General features: G+C 33.2%; 2 protein-coding genes across 2 annotated transcripts; both read left to right on the forward strand.

Moving 5' to 3' along the window:
* Window positions 1-5006: 5006 nt before the first annotated feature.
* On the forward strand, window positions 5007-6948 carry LOC140805351 (uncharacterized). Its single transcript, XM_073161627.1, has 2 exons — window positions 5007-5214; window positions 6515-6948. Exons 1-2 carry the CDS (start codon window positions 5007-5009, stop codon window positions 6946-6948), a joined length of 642 nt encoding a protein of 213 aa, XP_073017728.1.
* Window positions 6949-11352: 4404 nt separating this feature from the next.
* On the forward strand, window positions 11353-11854 carry LOC140804979 (uncharacterized). Its single transcript, XM_073161158.1, has one exon. It carries the CDS (start codon window positions 11444-11446, stop codon window positions 11648-11650), a length of 207 nt encoding a protein of 68 aa, XP_073017259.1. The 5' UTR covers window positions 11353-11443; the 3' UTR covers window positions 11651-11854.
* The last annotated feature ends 5682 nt before the right edge of the window (window positions 11855-17536 follow it).

Here is a 17536-nt window from a genome sequence, read left to right on the forward strand (position 1 = left end):
AATTGTCTACTGAAATTTGAAGGTTTAAATTCAATTTTAGTTGCTAATACCAGTTGAGATCATTGCTACAAGAAGTAAGAAAAAAAATTTGCGAGGTGCTTGTGAGGTGTCCATACACCGTCGCTAAACACCTCTACTAATCTTAAAAAGTGGCATTATAGATGTTTTTCTCGACCTCTGAACCTATATATACCAGTGGCATCATTAAGCAAAATTCTCATGTTCTACAATGAGGAATTTGATGAATAGAAGATAAGGATGCAAGCTCATTTGGCTGCACAGAATGATGATATAGGGTACGTCATCACTGAAAGATCTATAAAGATTCTGAAGGCCAACACTGTAATTTTCATGATGGATGAAGCACCAAAGATGATTGAGAAGCATAGATCAGAATAAACTTCTATGATAAGAAGAAAGTGAACTTAGATAATGTGGCAAAAAAATCTCGTACAAGACCCTAGACAGGAACACTTTCAGTAAGATTAAGATATATGCTATAGCAAAAGAAATCTAGGAGAAACTGATTCAATTTTATGAAGGTAACGATCAGACAAAAAAGCACAAGTTATTATTGCAATACAAAAGTTCGAGAACATCAAAATTAATCCCAAGGAATAATTGAATGATTTTGAAGAAATATTCAGTAGTATCATCGTTGATTTGATACATCTTGAAAAAAAGTATATCAATAGAGAAGAAGCCTTGAAGGTGATGAGTGCCCTTCTGAGGGAACAATATATTAAAACAATATCAATGAGAGAATCCAAAGAATTAAACAAGTTGGAGTTGCAATACAGCCAATACTTGTTTGTTGATTTGAAAGAATACGAGTTTGAGCTTGAGACTAGAAGCAGAAAAGAATCCACCTCTAATTATCCTACCAAAACTGCTACTGTTGCTGAGCCATCTGGGAGATAACTACATAACAAATCAGAAACGACGAGATATCATTGTTTGTCTAGAAGTTTTCTAGGTTCACGAAGAAGAATCATAGAAAATTTCAAAATCAGAACTGAAAATACAAGATGTAGTCACCTCCTATACATGGCATGTTTCAACTACAAGAAGACAGGACCATTCATTGATGAGTATACCAAGAACAAGAAAGATGATTGTTGGAACATTTCATGTTCGCAATCTTGATTTTGATGTTACCAAAACTTGTTATTTTGTTTCTAACAAATTTATCTAGCTTGCAGAAAGCTGAAACTGACCAGGTCAGAAACTGATCAGTTCTCAAAGCCAAAATTAAACCAGTCCAACTGATACATTTACGAACAATTTAACTGATTGTCCAGTTAATAGGTTGTGCAACAGTAGATCTTCAGAAGCCGGCCAGCTGATGAAGAACACAATTGATGAAGAGCCCAGCTGAACAAAAGAACTGATACTGTGAATTCAATTTCATCTGAACAAAATAATTGATACAGTGAAATCAGTATTTCACTGTCCAAACTGATTTCACCATATCAACTCAGAGAACCAGTTCACCAGACCAGTTCAGAGCATCAGTTGTAACTGATCTGTTCGCATGTCACAACAAGACTATCTAATGGAATCCAGCTAAACACGGATATTCAAGGTACAAGCTACAAGCTATCTCACAGATGAATGTACAATAATAGACGTTGCAGCAAAACTGAAAAGATAAAAGCTTCTAGAACGAATGACAATACATGTCCTAAGCAAGCACATGCAAATGCTACGGACACTATTATTGAGTCTTCATGTACGGTCAGCTGAGCGCATATAAATACCAGACCAAGACCGTTGAAGACAACTACTACTACTACAACAACAACAACAACAGCAAGAGCGGAACTACAACTGAATTCTATTGTTTGAAGAAAACTGAGGGCACGTTCATTTCATATCAGCTTACTAGAAGCAGTTGTGTGAGAACACCATCTTATTGTATTGATCAAATCAGTTCTCACACATTCCACACAATCACTCACATATACAAGAGAGTTGAGCTTATGTTTAGCTGAGTGAGTTTTCACACAAAGACATTAAAGATTGTGTTTGTATTTTTGGTATAAAGACCTTAAACATCATGCATATTGTAAGGTGCGGCCTACAATCTTGAGTGCTAGGAGTCCTAGTTGCTGTTATGTCCTTCTGTAGTGGGTTTGTACAAAGACTTGTATGAATCAAAGTCTTCTAGTGGATCTTATCTTAGGTGGTAGAAGGGATGACGTATGAGCAGTTGAAGTCTCCAAACATCCATAAACATATTTTGTGTCCCTAACTGTTTAACTATTGTTAAAATTGATTTGATCAGTTCAGCTGATATCAGTTCAGTTCTTCCCATAACTGAACTGATAAAAACCCGAACCGATCGTCCTTATTTCAGTTATTCAGTTTAAACACAAGCTAAAAGTTTTAAACTATTCAATTTTCTTAACGAATGATTATTTCAAGTATCTTCCGTTTGATATGAAAATCAAACTCGGTTTAATTTATCGGTGTATTCATCTGTAAAACACAAAATATTGCAACTTATGGAGAATATTGTGTTTGAAGCACCTTCAAAGGTGTCAAAACCGATCCTTCAATCATAGGAAGAATGGATACAAGAGAAATGACAAGTAGTCTCGCCAAGATCGAAAGATCATGGAGAGCAAGAACAAGTGGGTAGAATCCAGCTCCGAGTCTTCTGACTCGGAAATCAAATCTAATGATAGCAATGCTGGAAAAGTTCCATGTCTGATGCCTGATGTTGATATGAAAACAAACATTGATGAGGTATTTGATTTAAAATCCGAAGAATTTACACGAATTGGTTTTTTCAAAGTACTGCATGACATGGTTGAAGAGTACTCAAAGCTTTCTTAATCGTTCTATGAAGTCAAAGCTGAAACAAAGTCTGATTAATCATATCAATAAGTCCATTTGTATAGAAAATAACAATTGTGAAAATCTCAAGGCCGAAGTAAATAATTTAAATACTATGAATGAGAGAGTAAATACAGATTACAAGTCGTTACCGAATGAGGAAAAAAAATGAATTTGACTCATTCCACCACATTCATCCATCGAGAGAAACACATGGATGAAAATGTCTTTGATTTTATTTTTGACTTTGCAATTTATTGATTCATCCAATGTACTAAACGACTTCAGATCTGGGATCATTGACATGTGGTCTTGGATTTGGGGTATAAATTTCATATTTTCGGGGATGCTTGGAATTAGTTAATTTTTGAAATAAATTTGATAAAAATGTTAAATCGTACCGAAATTGAATATTTTTGAATAATATATAATTTTAACAAAAAATATAAAATTGTAGTTGGATTATTGAAATCATTCGAGTTTTAATCGTTGAATTGAAATTATTGTGTTGCTTAGTAATTTGTTAAACCAAATTATATATTAATAGTTTGCAAGGTATATGCTACCACAAAAAATATTCACTTTAAAACAAATTTCTAAAAGCGTCCTGAAGCGTGGATGTCGAGCTCCAAGCTTTTCAAACTTAAACAAGATTAGCACGGGCTTAAGCATGAAAACGAGTTTTTTTTTTTATTTTTAGTGTAATTGTAATTATTTAAAACCAATTAATAGAAAAAATAATACATAAAATATGACAAATTTAAATATGATGAATTAATTCTCATATTTATAAAGGATAAAAATCTCAAAATTACAATATTTATTTTTATTTTTTTTTGCAATTAGAACACATTAAAAAATGCTAAATATTTGTCAAATCATTGTCAGACACGCTTAATCATAATTAAAATAAAAAATAAACATCTAAATTTTAAACCTAATTTATTATTTTAAAATAAAAACATACCTTCAAAATCAAAAAATAAACAAATGTGATTACTTATGTTTAAGTGCGCTTAATTAAACGCGTTTAATTACGTTTAATTCGGTCAAAGTGTAGTTTGACCGTTTTTTTACGCTTTTCTCCGAAGCGGGACGTTTTTGTCGAGCTTCAATCTTAAATACGTTTAATCGGAGCTTAAGTGAGATTTTAGAACAATGCTTTAAAATCAGATGTATATTGTGACCGCAGATGGATCAGTTGGCAATGGATCGATGAATGTGTCGTTTTTCTTACAAAACTTTTTTGATCGTGTTTTTCGTACAAGATTTGTCGATGTGGTTTACCTCCCGACAAAATAACAAGCGTGGTATTTTTTTTTAATGAATTAGTGAGTATAAATTTAATTATGTCCTTTTCAAATATTATTCCTTTTCAAATATTATATTTCTTAATAAAAATATTTATCTATTTCGATACAAAAATGGTCAGTTGTTGAAAATGCCACCAAAAGATTTATCGTACCAAAGAGAGATGTGACCGAATCCAAAGAGATTTCAAATAACAACATAACATAGTATTCAGCTACAGAATCCTAGATATTGTCACCCAAGAAACAGAGTTCAGTGTAATTTACGCCCGGCCGATAGCTTATTTATTGCTTCTGCAAAGATTCAAAATCTCTTTACTTTCTCTTGGCGTGTGGAATATTCATGGTTTATAACAAGATCAAAACCACCATCTAGCATTAATTCTTTTTGGTTCGATAATGGGCTCGCTTTCATGATTCCCTCGACACTCCGCGGAAGCTTCTTCGGCTCATAACTATCTAATCTACGCAATCTTCTGTTACAAGGATGCGTCTTCCAATATCTCGAGCTTCATAGACTGTTACGACCCATGTAACAACTCGTGGCGTCGGGTCACGTCCATACCAGACGCTTCAAGCCTCGGGGACAACCTCGTTCTAAAGGATTTCGCAATGGTTTCGGTGGAACACCAGATTTACATTATCGGCGGCCGTCTCTGTCGGAAGGTGGTGGGATCAAATGGCATTGTAGAGGAGACCAATTTGATGGTTCTTAACTCCGTTCGCAGTTACAACACGAGGACGGATTCTTGGGACGTATGCAGGCCGTTGAATTAACCGAGATTTAACTTCGCCTGCACGGTCTGTGGCGACAAAATTTACGTCGCCGGGGGGCAAGGTACACTAGACCAAGCTATGGGGATTTCATCTGCAGAGATGTATGAGTATGACACAAGTTTCGATGAATGGAGATTTCTTGCGAACATGAGTACAAAGAGATACAAATGTGTAGGAGCCACATGGCAAGGGAAAATACATGTTTTGGGAGGATTTGCCGAGATGGGAGATGGGAGTTCTGCGGAAGTCTATGACATCCCAAAACGATGGATTGAGATCCTCTGCTGTGGGTTTCCCACAGCAGCGGATACTGTCCATTAATAAAAAAATTATTTTTTAATATTTTTATTATTTTAAAATCAAAATTATATTTTTTATATTAAAATATATGATTAATAATCCAATTTAAAGTTATAAATTTAATTTTTGGTTACAAATATATGTTGTTGGGGTAAAATGACGTGTCTCTTATTACTTTTTCTTTTATAATTTTTTCAACTCGTTTTTTTTAAAAAAATTAATAAAATTTTAATTTTTTTTTTACAAATATGTTATTCCGAACGAACGAGAAAAAACGACGGTACATTCAATTTTTTTTAAATATTATAGTTCTTTTTTAACTTGTTAATTTTTTATTTAGAACTTAAAATTTTATTAATCACATATTTGTAACAAAAATAAAATTAACGTCTAAATACATGAAATATATATATTTTTTAGGGATATAAGAAATAATCCAAGTAAACAAAAATTCAAAAAATTTTAAAATGTTGAACATATCGAATAATTAAAAATAATACCACAAAATTGATACGATATAAAAAGAAAATTATATTGTATAATTTTTCTTGTTCAAGCGCTTAGTTTTTTTTATATTTTTTTTATATTTTTTTTAAAAATTGGATTATTTCTTAAATATCTTTAAGAAAGGAAAAAATATTTTTTGTATTTAAAACTTTAAAAGGAAGGAGAAAAATTAACAATGCAAAAAAAATAGAAAATAGTTTTTTGCAAAATAATTAAAATATAAAAAAACCAATCGGATTATTATTTTTATTACAAATATATGATTAATAAAATTTTAACTTCTAAATAAAAAATTAACAAGATAAAAAAAAGACAACATAGTTTTTTTTAAAAGATCTATAATATTAAAAAAATTTGAATGTACCGTCGTTTTTTCTTGTTCGTTCGAAATCTTATATTTATAAAAAATAAATTAAATTTTTATTATTATTTTTTAAAAAAAAATTGAAAAAATTATAAAAGAAAAAGTAATAAGAGACACATCATTTTACCCCAACAATATATATTTGTAACTAAAAATAAAATTATAACTTTTAAATTGAATTATTAATCACATGATTTTAATATAAAAAATATAATTTTGATTTTGAAATAATTAAAAAATAGTAAAATCGATCTGGTCCATTTCTCCTGATGCAATTACTTCTTCTTCGCTAAAACTAGAGAAGTTATTGCATGCACTAAAACTGGATATGACAACTCAAGGTTAGAATAAGCTCATTCTAATCTCCTAGCTTTCACTAAGGGTTATGTTTTGTTTTTTGGACTTGCCACAACAGTTGGGAATTTCTGGCGAGAATGTGGGATCGATCTTGACATCCCTCCATACCAGATAGTTGCAATGAACGAGAAACTTTTCAGCTCGGGGGACTGTTTGATGCCTTGGAAGGGACACATCGAGACTTATAACGAGATGGAAAAGATGTGGATTAATGCTGTCCAGGGATCTCATTATGACAATCTTTCGCAAAATTTCACTCAAGATGATCAGGTGGGATCCATGCGGAGGATGTACCTAACGATGGCACCGATAAGGAACCAAATGTATTTCTTGACGGGATACAAGGTTCCCGGAGGGGAGTTGCGGCTGAGAAACGAGGTACACGTCTTTGACACGGCCTCAAACGGGTATGGATGGCGGAGTTTCGAGCCAGAGGAAAGGGAAAAGGAGCTTTGCGGGCATTGTTGTGTGCTCAAGAAACATGTTTCTTGACGAGTACCATGCAATTTATAATATTGTGGCAACAAGTCAAAGAATTATAACTAAAAGGACAATATTGAACTCCTAATTATAAAAAGATGATCCATGTTCGACAGCAAATATAGTTTATTTACTACATCTCAATTTATGAGAGGCAATGATTTTATTTCACTTATTACTAGCGCTTCGACTTACACATACACAACACCCTGTCCTCCTTTTACTATAAAAGTCATTATTGATGGTGATAATATAAATCAAATGAGCACATCATGGGGAAGTGTTTGTTGTCACCATGGTTTGAATCACGGCCTTCCCATTTCGAGTCGTAACTCGCGAGTCTGTTAGCTTGACTAGTTTTTTTGAGCCTTGAGCGTACAATAATAACTTGTATTGTCCCACGTATAAATTCAAGTGTAAGGAAAGTGATTGAAATGCTATAAAATTAGAAATCTACCCCTTAAAATTATCATATCTTAGCTGAATTTTTGGTTAAGAATGCTCGAAGAGCTCGGAACGAGCTAGTTTAATGAGCATGTTTAACGAGCCGAGCTCGATCCAAATATTTGGAACATGATAAACAAGCTATTAATGAGCCGGGATCAAGCTGTCCGCGAGTTAAATAATTTTAAAACGAGCCGGACTCGAGCCTATATATGACTTAAACGAGTGAAACTCTAGTCTGATTCTGTTAGACTCGTATTGTTTACGTCCCTAGCCTTTCCCACAATTCACTCCAACCGATGGTGACTAATTTAAGAAATTGAACTTGTCTAATCTTCCATTTCCAGTTATCTTAATAAACATATATCAAATAGAACTAGGCTAGCACCCCCACATTGCCTGAAGTGGAATAAAATTTTTGACATAAAAAAAAGTGTGACAAAGGTCTACAAATGAGTTGTTCGATGCAAATTTGTAGCACTGCTGACAACCTAATGTGGTAAAGACAAGCTTGTCGTGGTTTTGAAGGGAAAGATGGCCCAAGTTGAGGCCCATCTTCCCCAGAACGTATTAATACCAAGGATCACGTTATGGAGGCCCAGTGGGCCCACACTGTTGGATTGACACCCGGATTCTAGTTCAACCAAAATTATCCTGCAATGGACCCATGCAAAACCATGAGAGAGATGCGGATAATCAAATGACATTTGTGAACGGGAAGGCTATATATAATTAAGTCTCGAACTCGAGACATCATCTCAAGCTAGGGATGGCAATTTTCCCCACGGATTTGGGGCCCCGCGGAGAAAACCCGAAACGGGGATAGGGATCCCCGATTTTTTCGGGTTTGGGGATTTAAAAAATTCCCCGATGTAGTTCGGGGCGTGTATGAGATTTCTATCCACATCCCCGATATCCCCGAACTCGTCCCGAAAATATATTATCAATAATAAAATAATAGTGTTATTAGTATTAATAATATAATAATAATATTATTTTTAAAATTATTAATACTGATATTAATATTAAAATTATCTTTAATAATAATAGATAATAATAATTTTTGGTTTGAGAAAATCTCCGAATCCGTCGTCGTCTTACCATATTAATATTTTTGAAACGGGGATGGGAAGTTAATCCCCGAAGTTTCGGGTTTGGGGATTCCCCGAACCAGAAAAAACGGGGATTGGGGCGGGGATGAGGATGGGGGTGGGGATGTCATTCGGGGATGGGGATGGGGATGGCAAACCCGCCCCCACCCCGGACCATTGCCATCCCTATCTCAAGCTTATGAATTTGGTATCAAATGATCTATAAGTCATCAACTTTTATTTTCAAATCGATATTTTAAAATTTGATATGAGACAAAAAGGGTTGTTTGGAAACAAAGAATTTAATCATTAAAAATTATAGTGTTTCGAATAAATCACGCCGTCACACAAATAAAAGAAAAAAATTATTGAAAATTTAATAAGAAAACGATGGGAACAAATAGTTTGTACTCCAAACTGAAACGCCCATGTGCCAAATTAAAGAAGCAAGTCTCAAATTGTTTGGTTTGACAGTTGACACCCACATGCCACTTGAAGGGAAATAAATGCCACTTCCACATTTCTTCTCGAGTAATCATGCATATCACGTATTTAAGTAACCACTTTTGAAAATATGATTGCCAATTTTGTATTTAAGTAACCATTTTGAAAATATGATTGCCAATTTTCTTTCTTCTGAAATATGATGGTTTTTACTTTTTATTCAATAAATTTTTCCAAATATTTATGGTATTTATTTCTAATTAATAATTATAAATTATGTGTATTAAATAGAGCGTATGAAATTCGATAAGTAAAAATATATGATCTTTTTTTAAAATTTTGATACAATGTTAAAGATCGGCCAAAATCTCGATCTGCTAGATTGTAGGCTGATATTGGGTAATTACTCCAACAATTTTTGATACAATGTTAAAAGATCAGCCACACCTCGTCTTTAGTTAGATTTAGATTATGTTCCATCATATTTTTCTTTATTTAAGGCTTCTTCTTCATATATTCTCTCGTGTGAAAGAATATTCTCAAACTAGTATACTCGAATAAGATCTTGGTAATAAAATGTTTCTTAATATATGAAGTTGATTCGAAGCTTTTTATTTCCTTTATGTCATTTTATGGACAATTGATCGAAATATAACTTTTTGCTCCACATGTCCAACAATTACAATCTTTAAAACTTTCACTAGCTCAGGTTTGTGCTCTTCTGAAAGTTTTCTTTGTTGATGTTCATCACTTGTTTCTAGATGAGTTCGATGCTTGGGGTTATATCTTACTTCTTGATGGTCCACTTCTTTGTCCAGATTTGTGATATCTGAATTTTTATTGTACAATATTGTTTTTGGTTTCCAAGAACTAAGTTCACTTCTGGCATAAAGATGAGTTCTAAAGGTCTTCATTTTCTACCTTTGTGAGCTTACTTTCAATGATTATTGGAAAATCATTTTCTTTACAACATAAAAAAAAATATATGTTTATTAATAGCCTTAATCATTTGTAATGCTGCCATATGATAGCATTATGTCAATTTTTATTTGAGAAAAGAGGCACTTTGTGCCAAAGTATTTGTATTGCCCATGACATATTCCCTAATTAATATTTCACTCCAGAGACTTTGACATTTTGGCGAAGAAAAGTTGTATTGCTATATTTTTTTCGATCTCTGAATTTCATATATATTTAATTAATAATATAATATATAATTCAACACTATTTATAGCTTGATATTTATTTTTCTTTTCGTGCTTTAACTGTTAAAATAGTCTACCCTTATAAATTGTGTTTTAAATAGGGTAGTCGTTCTTTCGGCTATCTCACTGAGAGATTCTCCGACTAGTTAGGACTGACTCTTTGATTTCTACCGAAATCATATCTCATGCAATTTTAATTGATCACATAAGACTCAATTATAAGAGATTCATGAATCATTCTCTGTTAAAATCAAGTGTTCCTCCTGCGATTTTCGTAGCCGATGTCCAATCATCTATGAGATATTCTCTATCTTTTAAGTCCAGTACAACAAGATTAAGCATAACCACATAAGAATAAATAGGTTCAAAACATATTTTTCATAGGACATTTGGTGCGAGAGAATTTGCTTATCTTTGACTTGGTTCTCGCTGGGTGTTCTTCTATACCAACCTATAAATTATTTTGGGTTTCTCCGATGTTTGTGTGATAGGATCCCACACTTTTTCTTAATAGTTTTTGTATCACGGTAACTAAGGGTTGTTCACTATCCTCAGTTGTGCATGTTTAGATCTACAACATTGAATTCTTTCCAAGATTATTTTACTATAACTTGGTTGTTATTTTAGAGTTTGAATTCTTGTTTACATATATTTAATTTTTCAAAAATTTACTCAATTTATGTGGTATATAGTATTGCTGATTATCATATTTTTGTATCGTATTTTGGATCTCTCCAAGATTTTTAGAGAGTTTAGAGTAATCAGTGTATTATTTTAAATCATAAATTTACCTTAAGATTCTCATGAGTTTTCTTTGATCTTGATATCTAACATTGATTAGATTTTCTATTAAATATTTCAGAGTATTGAAATAATTCATGTAATTATTTAATCTCGAACCTATGTTCAAATCCATAATTTTTAATTATATGTTTAAAATAATGTTACATCGACTTTGATATCATTTCTAACATAATTATAAATAAATAATAAATGTAAGGATATTTTTTTTTCCCTTTTTGACATGGTTGTGAAGTCTAAACAATTTTTTAAAAGTTCAGTGAACAAATAACAACTTATGTTTTGCTTTGAGATTTTTTTCTAATTCTCCCAAAATAATTTGAGAATATAATAATATTTATTTTCTGTATGCTGATTAATTAAAAAATAAAAATTGATCGAATAAGACATTTAAAGAACATATCTACCTTGGTGCCTATAAAATACCCTCCTCTTTATGAAACATCACCAAACAAAAGCTCTCTCTCGCAGAACTCCTCTCATTATCCATCTTCTTCAGAAATTTAATAGCAGAAAAAACAAATGGTGTGCTTCTGTTTTCTTGTTGATCAAACGAAGAAGGTCAGACGGAGCAAGCCCGCCGCCGGAATATGTACACGGTGCGGCGGCGGAGCCAGTGTTGCGGACATGAAGACGGCCACCAGGTTCTGCTATGTGCCATTCTACTGGAGAACTTGGAGGGCTCTTATTTGCACCTTTTGTGGTGCCATGTTAAGGTCGTACCAGTAAAATATTTTTAAAAATATAAATATAATTGTTTATTTTTTCTTTTCTTTTTTTGGGAATTTTTATTTTAGCTAATATATATCTTTTGGTTTGTAACTTTGTATTAGCATGGAAATCGTTATATTTTTATTTATTGGCTTATTTTTACTTAATTGTTTTGCTTGTGTTCTATGTACTTCTCCTCTTTGAAATTAGATACATGTCTTATTTATTATACTAACATCAAATTCAAATTTCACATCTGAAAATCTAGCACTGATTTCTTTGGTTTTGGTGGAATCACAAGCTTGTAGTATTTGATTTAGAGAGTCTTTATATATATATATATATATATATATATATATATATATATATATATATATATATATATATATATCTTCAAGGTCATGTGTTTATGTGTGTGAAAAATTCAGACATGATAAATACCTAAAAAAATATTAGATTCTTCAACGGTCCTAGTTTATAATTGGTAGAGAATATTGTTTCCACTAAAGGATTTATTTAACAACAAATATTAACATAATTTGAAATAGTAAACATGGTAATTTATAAGGTATTATTAGCCCGAAAAAGTAGACAATTCATAAATTAGATGACTTTAATGATTTAGATATGTTACGGCTAAAAATAGGTGTCCTGGTGGGGGTAGGGGCGGTTTGTATGAAGTTGCTATAAATTTGAAGTTCTCTACATATAATTAATTGTAAATTAATGATTAAGTGGTTGGAGAATTTATAATTGGTAGAGAACATTGTCTACAATCTATTTCAGCGAAATGGCGAAATCAACTCTATAAAATGTCTGTTTTTTAGTGATGATTTTGGAGATGTTTGATTTTTTTATTCATTTATTTTTTATATTATTTTTAAGATATTGATTTAATTATGGAACTAAAAAAATATAAATACACAGAGAGACATTTTTTTAAAAAAAGAGTTAGACTCATATCTAAAAATTGTTAATATCGACCTTCCAAGCACAAGCACATAAATGATAAAGGAGTAGAATTGGTTATTATTTTATTTTTTTGCAATTTTTTTTTAAAAAAACCTATTCTAATTTATAAATACTATTTTAACATAATTAATTTTGACCCTTAATAGTAATGTCACGATTTTTGGATAAAATAGTACAAATGATATGTTGGAAAAAAACGGAAAATTGGTCTTCAGTCTCCAACCGTCCATTTTTTTTATATTCAGTCCATGGGTATTTTTTTAGTACCACATTTCTACATGAAGTGTACCACATTTTGTATAATATAGTACCACAATTTTGTGGGTAGAGAATAAACTCAAAAAAATATTTTGATTGAGGATTTTTCACGAACTTCTCTTTAAAAAAATTAGGAAAAATAATAAACATACCTAAAGGACATTGTTATGCAGCTGTACTTCAGAGTAAGCTGTGTCGGTTTTGGGTCAGATAACTCACATGCTATATATATATATATAGACACACACGTACAAACACAAACAAAAAGAAAATTGATAAAATTAATGAAAGCTGTAATATTTGTGCTAGCTGTATCTATTTAATATGATGGATGGATGGATGGATGGTACACCCTTTAGCTACCCTTTTCAGATTCAACACGAACATTTGAAAATGGGAGAATTGGGGGTCAGTCCCCAATCCAAACCCATTTTCATCCTAGCTCTCTGGAGAGAGGAAAAATCTTTTTTATACCCAATTTACCCTTTGTCCTAAATTTGTATTTAATTGATCCCGCGCTTTCGGAAATGGTATCAGAGCCGAAGGTTGATTTATTTCAAACACAAAATTTATTATTACTAGTAACTAATTGTATGAGAAAGAGAATTTTGAAGAAATTATGAATCCGAACTTCGGTTCAAGGAAAATAATTTACAAGGAATATTCCAATATTTTGGAATATAAAAAAGTACATTTAACTATTGTTAGATATCAGAAACAGAAAGGGAAGCTACTGCACCCTCAGGTAAAATCTCAGGTAAACTTATGATTCAAAATAATAAGTTTCTGGAGATAGTTCCAGATTCCTCTAAGCTCTCTTCAGATCTTAGGGAAATTCAGAAGACAGTACAAAATTATGGCAATATGCTATATTTTGTATCGCAACGAGTTGAGAAAATCCTTGAAACCCAAGAAGAAATTCTGGGATTATTAAAGGATATTCAAACAAGAATTCAGAAACTGGAACAACAACCAAGTTCTAGTAGGAGAACTTCAGGAGGTTGGTTACCACCATCTTTTGGTACTGAACCCTTGTTACATCAACAAGGGAAGGCCAGAGTGGTATCAAAACCTTTGACTGAAGAAGAAAAGATGATCAATCTAATCAAGTCTGTCTCAGAAAAGAAATTCATCTGATGACAACTTTAGAAAGGATTGGTTTAGAGGATCTACAAGATCTTGCGGAATCATTCGCAAATCTCAAAGTAGTAGATCTAAAGATGAACACATCAGTGGGTGAAACACCACCTGCTATAACCTGGTCATCTTCTCAGGAACCACCCAGAGAAAGTGTGGGATCTCAGAATGTAAACATGAGAGAAGCACAATCTGATTTCCATACTGGTGGAGGATCACACCCAGCAAGGACAAGGGCAAGGAGAACTCAAATTCCTTTGCACCAAACACCCTATGGGAAAACTGTTTTAGATCCTATACATCCTTACGGGGTTATGCTTAACCTTGATGTATTAGACTTCAAAAACAGGGAAGATCTCATAGATGATTGGACATCTGCTATGAGAATTGCAGCAGGAACACTCGATCTCAACAAAGAAGGATTCATTAAACTTTTAGAAATGAGTCTTATGGGATCAGTAAAAATTGCTTGGGACATGATTTCAATAGACATGAAAGAGTCAGTCCTAGCTGGTGAATCTCTTAGTGAGATTGCTGGAAAAATGGCCACCCTATTTAAAGCACATTTTATAAGGGTAGACTATTTCAATAGTCAAGATACAGAGAAGAAGAAGAAATACACTCAAGCTCTGTATAGTCTTGAATTACATGACATATGTTTGGTGGATGAATACATTATGTTATTCACTAAATATAGATGAATTTCAGGAGTCGAAGAAGATATAGCTATGCAGCTTTTCTTCGCAAAAATGCCAAGCCCTTGGAGAGAAATGCTCATAAGGGAATATGTACCTGGTAATCCAGATACGTTGGCAAGAAGAGCCTCTTTCCTTAAAGGAAAATTGGCAGAATGGTGTCACATGGCAGCATTACAAAAGAATTACAAACGACTAAGGGGTATCAACAAAAGAACTCCTTTGTGTTGTAAGGAAAATGATCTTCCAACAATTATTAGGAGTAAACCACAGAAGCATAAAATAAAAAGTTTTAGGACTCATCCTTATGCACGAAGTAGAAGAAGTTCTTGGAAACCAAGAACCGTATGGTCTAGACAGAAAGCCAGATCTTATAAATCTGGACAAAGAAGCGGACCATCAAGAAGTAGGATATCATCCCAAGCATCGAGTACCTCTCGAAACACAGGAAGAACACCTACCAAGAAAACTTTCAGAAGGGCTCATACTAGGGCCAATGAAAGTTTCAAAGACTGTAATTACTGGACATGTGGAGCAAGAGGTCATATCTCGACCAACTGTCCAGAAAATGAAAAAAGAGGTATTAAACGCTTTGATCCTACCCCGGATATTGAAGAAGCAGTTTACTACCAAGATCTTATTCAAGTATACCGATTTGAGGACATCGCCTCAGATGAAAGTATATATGAAGAAGAAGAAGTCTTAAGTCAGGAAGAATCTGATGGAACAGAATCGGAATCTGACTGAAGACGAGGTGTTTCGACACGAAACACATGAAGATCTGTCTGGGTTTTTTAGCCAGACAACAATATCTCATAACATGGTTCAAAGAATCATGAGAGAAAATCCGAGTCTACAGAGATATCAAGGTTTCTCTGCAGGACAGGTAGAAAAGTTCTTAGGAAGTCTTGGCCTAAGAAACAGAAAGCATCATCTAATTTATAAAGTTTCTAGAAGGGAAATGGCAATCCCGATGGAACTTACAGGAAATAGAATGGAGATGCAGTTAATTCCTTCCGAAGAAATTAAGGAGGAATTACAAAAACTCAAGATAGAAGTAGCAAGGACTATGTCCTGGATTCATATCGGAGCAATCCAAATAATAATAAAAGCTACTTTCAAAGAAGGGATAGATTCACCAATTGATATTGCTATATGCGATAAAAGAATGAGGAATCTACAAGATTCAGTACTGGGAACAATCTCAGGAAACCTCTGTGCAGGAAAAATTGTAGGAGTAATCTATCCAAGGATAGCCTACAACCTGACAGATCGGGATTTCAGCCGAGCCTTGACATTACATCAGAATTTCAAGGAAAAAAGGTTGATGAAAGAAGGTAATAGGCCATATTCTATTACCTATCAAATTTCATATGCTCTATCTAATACACATCATTCTGAATTGTTTATTAGAAATGAGTTTATAGAGATCCCTGAGATATTCGGAAAAGTTGCTCAGGCAATTTATCCAGAAAGAATTGAGTTTCCTTTAATACAGGAAACAGATATCCAGATCCAAGACAAACCGATTCTACAAAGGAATCAAAGTCTCAGATTGGAGTCAAGAAGACTATCTTTTCAAGGAGATAGAATTACAAGCTATAGATGGGATAAAAAGCCTGTCATAGAAACCCAACAGGAGTTGAAAAGTTTTTTTACAATAGGAAAACTTAGATGCCCAGAAGGGTCGAAGGAGGTAGAAATAGTATTTGACATTACAAAGCAAAGGAATCAATTTCCTTGTAATTCAATATACTATTTGGAACAACCGATTATAGGAACTTACCAAGGACTGATTAATATCGGAGAATTGGAGGTTCACATTCAAGGAATTCCAGGGAAAGAATCAGATCGACTGATTCTTGGACTAGAGTTTCTCGAGGAACACAAACCTTGGAAACGTCTAGAGTATGGAATGGAGTTTATGGCAGAAGATAAAATGTGGAAAATCCAATGACCACAAGTCCATTCTCCATATACATTCCAGTAGGAATGTTATATGAACAATATAAGGCAGAGTACTTTGCTGCTTACATTGATTCAGGGGCTGGAATCTGCACGGCAAAACGAGGAGTTTTTCCAAATAATTTGGAAGAAGAACTACCAAAGATTGCTGGAAGAGATTTTTCCAGAAGAATCTTAATCTTATGTAAAGGGATTAAGATGACTGAAATTATGATTGGCGGTGCTGGACAAACACCTTGGTACAAAGTAAAGACACCACAAATTTATTTTCATGATACAGGAGCTGACATATTGTTAGGAAATAATTTCCTACAAATGATTAAGTCCTATATACAAGAAAATGAGACTAGAAGATTAGTGTTCACAACACCATGTGCTCACAAAATCATAGTCCAAAGACTACGAGAGGCATTTTACAGAAAATTGTCAATCCAGTTTCGCAGCAAGCGTGGTGATTCAGGAAAGCTTCTGAACCCAAAAATGAAGGATTCTAGACGGTTTGGAGAAACATTGCTCCAGTTGAGAGCAGATAAGGAACTCCAACCAGGAGATATAGAAGCCTTAAAATAACTCTACATACAAATGAAGTAGAGTTTGAAGCTAAGGTATCATTGGAAGATGTCAAGAAGAGGATTAGAGAAAATTATAATGAAGATCCCTTGGCATGGTGGGACAGAAATCAACTCAGAGCTTGCCTTAAAATTAAGGAAGGCAAAGAGTATGAATTTGTCCGTTGCAAACCCATCCCAATGAACATCATTGATCAAAGGGATATGCAGATAATAATCAAGGAACATTTGGACCTTGGTTTGATCAAAGCAGGTATGTCACCATATAGCAGTCCAGGTTTTATGGTAAGAAATCATGGTGAGATAAA

The sequence above is a fragment of the Primulina eburnea genome, chromosome 11 (assembly GCF_022965805.1).
Source record: "Primulina eburnea isolate SZY01 chromosome 11, ASM2296580v1, whole genome shotgun sequence".
NCBI classification, from domain to species: domain Eukaryota; kingdom Viridiplantae; phylum Streptophyta; class Magnoliopsida; order Lamiales; family Gesneriaceae; genus Primulina; species Primulina eburnea.